Genomic DNA, 8,276 nt, shown 5'->3' with positions numbered 1-8,276 from the left:
AGAACTATTTGTTCTGGTTCATTGAAGAATGCTGTAGGTAATTTGATAGGGATTGCATTGAATCTGTAGATTGCTTTAGGCAGGATGGCCATTTTGACCAAATATTAATTCTTCCTAGCCAAGAGCATGGGATGAATTTCCATGTATTAGTGTCCTCTTTAATTTCTCTTAAAGAGTGTCTTGTAGTTTTCAGGGTATAGGTCTTTCACTTCCTTGGTTAGGTTTATTCCTAGGTATTTTATTCTTTTTGATGCAATTGTGAATGGAATTGTTTTCCTGATTTCTCTTTCTGCTAGTTCATCATTAGTGTATAGGAATACAACAGATTTCTGTGTATTAATTTTGCATTCTGCAACTTTGCTGAATTCAGATATTAGATCTAGTAGTTTTGGAGTGGATTCTTTAGGGTTTTTTATGTACAATATCATGTCATCTGCAAACAGGAACAGTTTGACTTCTTCCTTACCAATCTGGATGCCTTTTATTTCTTTGTATCACTGTCCTTTTAACCTCAATACCCCTTAGTGCTAGTAATACCTCTGCTCCCCACTGCTTTGCTCAATGGAGGAGACGTCCATTATCAATATAGACTGGAATAACAGTTCACTTGGTCTTAGGATACCATTCATGGGAGGGTTTTTCAGTTAAAAAGAATTTGTATCTTTAGAGCAGTAGTTGGATGTCATTGGTGACAGTTAATCTCAACTCTTATGTCATCTGTACTCTAACTGGCAAGGCATGCCAGTGTTCAGTATGGATCACACAACAGCTTTCTCTCTTCTCCCTTTTCTTCTTTTTTGTAGTGAACCTTACTTTTTAGAAGAGTTGTAGATTTACAGAAAAAATTAGTTCCCTTATACCTAGCACTCAATTTCCCTTATTATTAACATTATCTTACTTTTTAAATTCAATAAACATCTTTGAGATACATCCATTTTGGTATATAGATATAGTTTATTCATTCTAGCTACAGGGTAGTGTTCCACTGACCCAGAGGCTTCTGATGGTCTCACATGGCACTGGGTTAGTGCTGGGGAATTCCATCTTTCTCTTAGTGATGTCTATCAAATCCTTAGTTAGGAAGTGAAAATACTTAGTCATAATGCCATAAATGCTATCTGGTTTTCAATGTTAATCTACAGGTAAAGTATGGCAAACGGAATTACCTTTATACAATAGGCTGTATCTGCTGCAAAACTTGGCAAAGCAAAAGTTTAGTTGATGTAGGAGGGCAGAAGTGGGGCGGGGGGGGGATTATTCATTTCACACAGAGAGTCAAGAGACTCAATCTAAATAGGCATTTAAGACTTATTCAATGTGATGATAGTAACTCATAGGAAAACTAAAAATATAAATACAAAAAAGAACAAGTGGGAGGAGAAAAGGGGTAAGAGTGGTTAATGAAATCACCACAGCAGGGAGTCAGTAAATACTGGTACCTTTAAAAAATCAAGTAATAAGAGTATGAGAGTATATTATTCACAGTTATGAAAGGATTAAAAAAAGAAAACAACAATAAACGTGAAAAGAAAGAAAAGCTTGCTCTCAAGAGTTGTGAAATGAGGAGACGTTTTAAACTTTTAATTTCTAACGTTCGTATTGGGCTTGGATGTGCATTTTTATCTATATGAATTATATTTTTATATTTTATACATATTTTTATATTAGTATTAAAATACAAAATAATTAGGCAAAAATCTAGATCTGATTCTGATATTTCTTTAGAGGTTCAGGCACTTTCAGTAACTCCCCATTGTCCTAGAATTAAGTTTAAACTCTTAGACGATTCAAGGCCCTTTCCACTCCCGGACCTTTCGCGGACCCTGCTCAGAAGACCGAGGGATTGGTGCCTCCTCCGAGAAGCCCTCTCGAGGGAGAGCACGCCCCCTGCCGGTGCCTGGACGCTAGCACGCCGGGGGTGCCGCCCTTTCTGCGTCATCTGGGACTCCGCCCCCACCTCGCACTAGGGGCTCTCCGCCTCACGTGATCCCTAGCCCCTGCCCCGCTCTGGGGAGGAAGCTTGGAAGGGGAAGCCCAGGGACCCAGGTGAGAGCTTGTGGTGGGCTGGAGCCGGGTTCCCTGACAAGAGATCAGGCTTGGGATCCCGGCTGGGGTGTCTAACCGATTGGGATCACGTGAGCAGGACAGAGTGCTGTGGGAATTAACCTCATTCAGTGTCTTCAACTTGCGGAGTGGTTTAGAGCTGGACTTTCACCTGGGGAGAGAATCCTGGCTCTTCCACTCCTATCTGCCTGTCCTTTGGCGAGTCACTAAATGTCTCTGTATCTCAGTTTTCTCACCTGTGGCTTCCAGCATGAAATAAAGTAATGCACATAAGTAATTCATTAACAAATGGTAATTGTTATTGCATCCCATTTAAGCAAAAGTGTAAACCATCAAGGATGGGAGGAACTTAAGGTTTGCAGTAGCTCAATCCTGTTTGGTGGCATGCCTCCTCCCTCCCCTGGGGCTCCAGGTCCTGCTGGGGTGCTGCCTCCCTGTGGCCTCCAGGCCTCAGAAGTGCAGGGTCCTGGGGCACCTCCTGAAAGGGAGGCTGCCTCCCAGGTTCCCACTGGCCTGGTGTCCTGAATGGGCTGGCAAGTCAGACTCGGTGATAAAGTTTCACTGGGTAATGAAGTCTCCTCTCCATCTCCTCACGGGGCCTGCGGTTCTGCTTTTGTCCCCTGTAGGTGGACAGACATGTCTCAGGAGGGGGCTCCAGAAGGCTCTAGCACAGAGAACCCTGTTCTCAGTCCCCAGCGCAGCTGTGGGCTTTTCCAGGGGGTCGAGGAAGAAGCCAGCTTCAAGTCAGGCCAGGTACCAGACCCGCCAGGGGTGAGCTCTGGGGCCTGAGGTCGGGCTGGCAGCAGGAAGTGGGTCCTCAAGGAAGAGATCCATTGAGATACCAGTTCCCAGGCTGGGGATGCTTCTGGGGCCAGCCTCAAAGCAGAGGCCTGGTGGGGGTCCTGGACCTGCAAGCTAGGGGACAAAGCCAGAATTCAGTGCCTGGCCTCAGTCTCCATATCCAGCTGCCCACAGTGCCTACTCAGGGGAGGGCTCAGGCCTCCAAGAGGCTCCAGATTTCTCTGTACAACATCTCAGCTGAAAGGAATCTTTCTAGAATCTCTGTGGGCCTCCGAGAAAGAGCCATGGTTGTCAGGGAGAGGCCAGCAGGGACAGAGAAGACAGGCTGCCCCAGGCTCAGAGAGGCTGGAGAAGATGGGAGGAGTTCTCCAGGGTGTGACGGCAGAAGGCCCACCGTCAGCAGAGGGGAAGCCCGGAAGCCCCCAAAAGGGGCCTGCCATCCTCAACAGGCCCAGCCCCTATGGGGACAAGAAGGAAAAGCAGGAAGTGTGAGGCCTATTCAGATGGTGGGAGGCAGCTGGTGGCTTCCTGTGGCTTGGCCCGGGCCCTGGTGGGGACATCCCCCAGTACGTGGGAAGTTCCCAATGAGGTGCTGACCTGGAATCTTTGGGAGGCCTTTATAGGCCACTTTTTCCCAAGGACACCAGTCTGGGCCTGGAGATTCAGGTGGAAGTTGTGTGAGTTGTGCCTCAAGGATTGAGAAGGTAGAATATTTTCCTGTTGCTGGGGATGGGGCCCAGCCTAGCAGCCCCTGTGCCCCTGTTGGGTCCCCACTGCCTGTTGGAGGAGAGTCCCTCAGGCCGGCTGCCCAGAATCTTCCACAGGGCCCTGCATTATGCCTGGGAGCATCTGGAGAGGCTTCCACAGAGCAGCAAGAAGCTGAACACACAGCGGAGGCTGGTGGTGATCGTGGCCCTGCAGCCTCACACAACCAGGAGGAGCTGGAGGTCAAGGCTCAGCCAGCATCCAGGGAGAGGCTGGGGCGAGGATTTGCTGCTCCCACGGACGCTGCTGCCATCTCCCCAGAGCCCACAGCCGGCAAGGCTCATTCAGGCCCCTCCACGGAGCTTAGAAGATCCAAGCGTGCTAAGAGGCTGAGGAGGGGCCTAGCGTTCCTTGCCCAGGACCAGGGCACAGACAGAAGCTCAGACGACTCGAGCCAGAACCAGCCAGAGCAATCCAGCCCAGGAGGCTGCCCCACACTAGTAAGTTCAGTCTGAGAGGTTGGGATGGGAAGGGTTGGGTCAGTCTCTCAACACCATGCTTGGCAGTGGCATTAAATAGACATAAGCTAGATGGGTTCTTTATTTTTTTATTTTTTTATTTTTTAGGTATCATTAATCTACAATTACATGAGGAACATTATGTTTACTAGACACCCCCCATCAACAAGACCCCCCCCCCACTTACCCCATTACAGTCTCTGTCCATCAGCGTAGTAAGATGCTATAGAGTCACTACTTGTCTTCTCTGTGTTGTAAAGCCCTCCCCGTGCCCCCCCCTCATTATACATACTAATCATAATGCCCCCTTTCTTCCCACCCCCCTTATCCCTCTCTTCCCACCCATCCTTCCCAGTCCCTTTCCCTTTGGTAACTGTTAGTCCATTCCTGGGTTCTGTGACTCTGCTGCTGTTTTGCTCCTTCAGTTTTTCCTTTGTTCTTATACTCCACAGGTGAGTGAAATCATTTGATACTTGTCTTTCTCTGCCTGGCTTATTTCACTGAGCATAATACCCTCTAGCTCTATCCATGTTGTTGCAAATGGTAGGGTTTGTTTTCTTCTTATGGCTGAATAATATTCCATTGTGTATATGTACCACATCTTCTTTATCCATTCATCTACTGATGGACATTTAGGTTGCTTCCACTTCTTGGCTATTGTAAATAGTGCTGCGATAAACATAGTGGTGCATCTGTCTTTTTCAAACTGGGCTGCTGCATTCTTAGGGTAAATTCATAGGAGTGGAATTCCGGGTTAAATGGTATTTCTGTTTTGAGTTTTTTGAGGAACCTCAATACTGCTTTCCACAATGGTTGAACTAATTTACATTCCCACCAGCAGTGTAGGAGGGTTCTGCTTTCTCCACAACCTTGCCAACATTTGTTGTTTTTTGTCTTTTGGATGGTGGCGATCCTTACTGGTGTGAGATGATATCTCATTGTGGTTTTAATTTGCATTTCTCTGATGACTAGCAATGTGGAGCATCTTTTCATGTGTCTGTTGGCCATCTGAATTTCTTTGGAGAACTGTCTGTTCAGGTCCTCTGACCATTTTTTTATTGTATTATTTGCTTTTTGTTTGTTGAGGTATGTGAGCTCTTTATATATTTTGGATGTTGACCCTTTATCGGATCTGTTATTTATGAAAATATTCTCCCATATGGTAGGATGCCTTTTTGTTCTTTTGGTGGTGTCCTTTGCTGTACAGAAGCTTTTCAGCTTGATATAGTCCCACTTGTTTGTTTTTGCTTTTGTTTCCCTTGCCCAGGGAGATATGTTCATGAAGAAGTCACTCATGTTTATGTCCAAGAGATTTTTGCCTATGTTTTTTTCTAAGAGTTATATGGTTTCATGACTTACATTCAGGTCTTTGATCCATTTTGAATTTACTTTTGTGTATGGAGTTAGACAATAATCCAGTTTCATTCTCTAACATGTAGCTGTCCAGTTTTGCCAACACCAGCTGTTGAAGAGGCTGTCATTTTCCCCATTGTATGTCTATGGCTCCTTTATCATATATTAATTGACCATATATGTTTGGGTTAATATCTGGACTCTATATCCTGTTCCAGTGGTCTGTGGGTCTGTTCTTGTGCCAGTACCAAATTGTCTTGATTACTGTGGCTTTGTAGTAGAGCTTGAATTTGGGGAGCGAGATCCCTCCTGCTTTATTCTTCCTTCTTGGGATTGCTTTGGGTATTCGGGGTCTTTGGTGGTTCCATATGAATTTTAAAACTATTTGTTCCAGTTCGTTGAAGAATGCTGTTGGTAATTTGATAGGGATTGCATTGAATCTGTAGATTGTTTTAGGCAGGATGGCCATTTTGACAGTATTAATTCTTCCTAGCCAAGAGCATGGGATGAGTTTCCATTTGTTAGTGTCCCCTTTAATTTCTCTTAAAGAGTGTCTTGTAGTTTTCAGGGTATAGGTCTTTCACTTCCTTGGTCAGGTTTACTCCTAGGTATTTTATTCTTTTTGATGCAATTGTGAATGGAATTGTTTTCCTGATTTCTCTTTCTGCTAGTTCATCATTCGTGTAAAGGAAAGCAACAGATTTCTGTGTATTAGTTTTGTATCCTGCAACTTTGCTGAATTCCAGTATTTGTTCTAGTAGTTTTGGAGTGGATTCTTTAGGGTTTTTTATGTACAATATCATGTCATCTGCAAATAGTGACAGTTTGACTTCTTCTTTACCAATCTGGATGCCTTGTATTTCTTTGTTTTGTCTGATTGCCATGGCTAGGACCTCCAGTACTGTGCTGAATAACAGTGGGGAGAGTGGGCATCCCTGTCTTGTTCCTGATCTTAGAGGAAAAGTTTTCCACTTCTCGCTGTTAAGTATGATGTTGGCTGTGGGTTTGTCATATATGTTCTTTATTATGTTGAGGTACTTGCCCTCTATACCCATTTCGTTGAGAGTTTTTATCATGAATGGATGTTGAATTTTATCGAATGCTTTTTCAGCATCTATGGAGATGATCATGTGGTTTTTGTCCTTCTTTTTGTTGATGTGGTGGATGATGTTGATGGATTTTCGAATGTTGTACCATCCTTGCATCCCTGGGATGAATCCCACATGATGATCATTGTGTATGATCTTCTTGATGTATTTTTGAATTCGGTTTGCTAATATTTTGTCGAGTATTTTTGCATCTATGTTCATCAGGGATATTGGTCTGTAATTTTCTTTTTTTGTGGCGTCTTTGCCTGGTTTTGGTATTAGAGTGATGCTGGCTTCATAGAATGAGTTTGGAAGTATTCACTCCTCTTCTATTTTTTGGAAAACTTTAAGGAGAATGGATATTATGTCTTCTCTGTATGTCTGATAAAATTCAGCAGTAAATCCATCTGGACTGGGGGTTTTATTCTTGGGTAGTTTTTAAATTACTGATTCAATTTCTTTGCTGGTAACTGGTCTGTTCAGATTTTCTGTTTCTTCCTGGGTCAGTCTTGGAAGGTTGTATTTTTCTAGGAAGTTGTCCATTTCTTCTAGATTTTCCAGCTTGTTAGCATATAGATTCTCATTAGATGGGTTCTTGATGAACATTGTCCCTTACACCCATTTTATACATGAGTAAACCGAGGCCCAGCAAATCAGGAAAATAAACTGCATTTACTGACGTCTTGTGAGGACTCATCATCTTTTGGAGTCGGTGAGTCTTGTGTTCAAACCTTGCCTCTGCTGCTTCCTAGCTGAGTGGCCTTGGAATGTGTTTGAACCTCTCCTGGCTTCCTTGTGTGTAAAAAGGGAATACTAATTCCAGTCTAACGGGACTGTTTTAAGGATTAAATGAGACGATGGTGTAAAATAATGTGCCTTGAACAGCATAAGGCACAAGGTGAATTACTTAATTTATGTTAAATTTTCATTTCCTTCCATGTTGACAATAGCCCTATAAAATGGGCACTAGCTCCTTATTTCCAGTTAGGGAAGGTTAGGTTCAGGGAAGTTAGCAAACTCCTCCACACTCACAGGGAGGACTTCAGTGCCTGACCATGTTCCCTGTATTCACTCCTTCCCTTCCATTGTTTCTTGCTTATTATAATTGTCATTTTATTTATAAACATAGCTAATATGTTTGTGTACCAAAGGCAGAAGATGGCACTGCCTGTTTTCAGTGTATATTTCTCACATAGCTGAGTTTGTATCACATTGATTGAGTATATATTATGTGCTAGGTACTTTTGATTTAATCCTCACATGAAGCCCAGAGAGGTAAGGTAACAGTCCTAAGTCACACAGCTGGTAAAGGACAGAGCCAGGATATAAGCCCAGGCACTGCTTGCTCGTGCTGCTTCCCCATTGGCATCTCAGTAGTACTGGTAGCCTGCTTGCCATGTGCTATACTAAGCCGCTTATCTTCAGTCTTCCTAGTGAACTTATGAGGTAGATGCTTTTGATATGTACCTATTTTACTGATGTGTCACTGAGGCTCCAAGAAGGAAGATGACAAGTTCCAGGCCAAACAGCAAGTTAATAGAACATAGGAACTCATGAGCTACCTGTGTGAACTCCCACCACTGAGTTCTATAATTATATTAGAATTCGATTACATTATCTTGGTAAATATCACACAAAAACATTAATTTTTAATTAAAAAAACTAATTGTGTTTATCATGGAAAATAAAGAAAAAATAAAAATCCCCATAATGCCAACATTCAGAGCTATCTCCTGCTGACCTTTTG

The 8,276-nt window shown here is 43.5% G+C and overlaps 1 protein-coding gene across 1 annotated transcript in view; it reads left to right on the top strand.

Moving 5' to 3' along the window:
* The first annotated feature begins 1,976 nt into the window (after positions 1–1,976).
* The window catches only part of SPOCD1 (SPOC domain containing 1), a 28,009-nt gene continuing 21,709 nt past the window's right edge, over positions 1,977–8,276 (top strand). Inside the window, 3 exon segments of the mRNA XM_073233563.1 lie at positions 1,977–2,046; positions 2,691–2,817; positions 3,690–4,070. Of these exon segments, the coding sequence (XP_073089664.1) occupies positions 2,701–2,817; positions 3,690–4,070 (498 nt within the window). The 5' untranslated portion in view covers positions 1,977–2,046; positions 2,691–2,700.

The sequence above is a fragment of the Manis javanica genome, chromosome 4, assembly GCF_040802235.1.
Source record: "Manis javanica isolate MJ-LG chromosome 4, MJ_LKY, whole genome shotgun sequence".
Classification (NCBI taxonomy): Eukaryota; Metazoa; Chordata; class Mammalia; order Pholidota; family Manidae; genus Manis; species Manis javanica.
The sequence above is the reverse complement of the archived record's forward strand: the minus strand, read 5'-3'. Positions and strand labels throughout refer to the sequence as shown.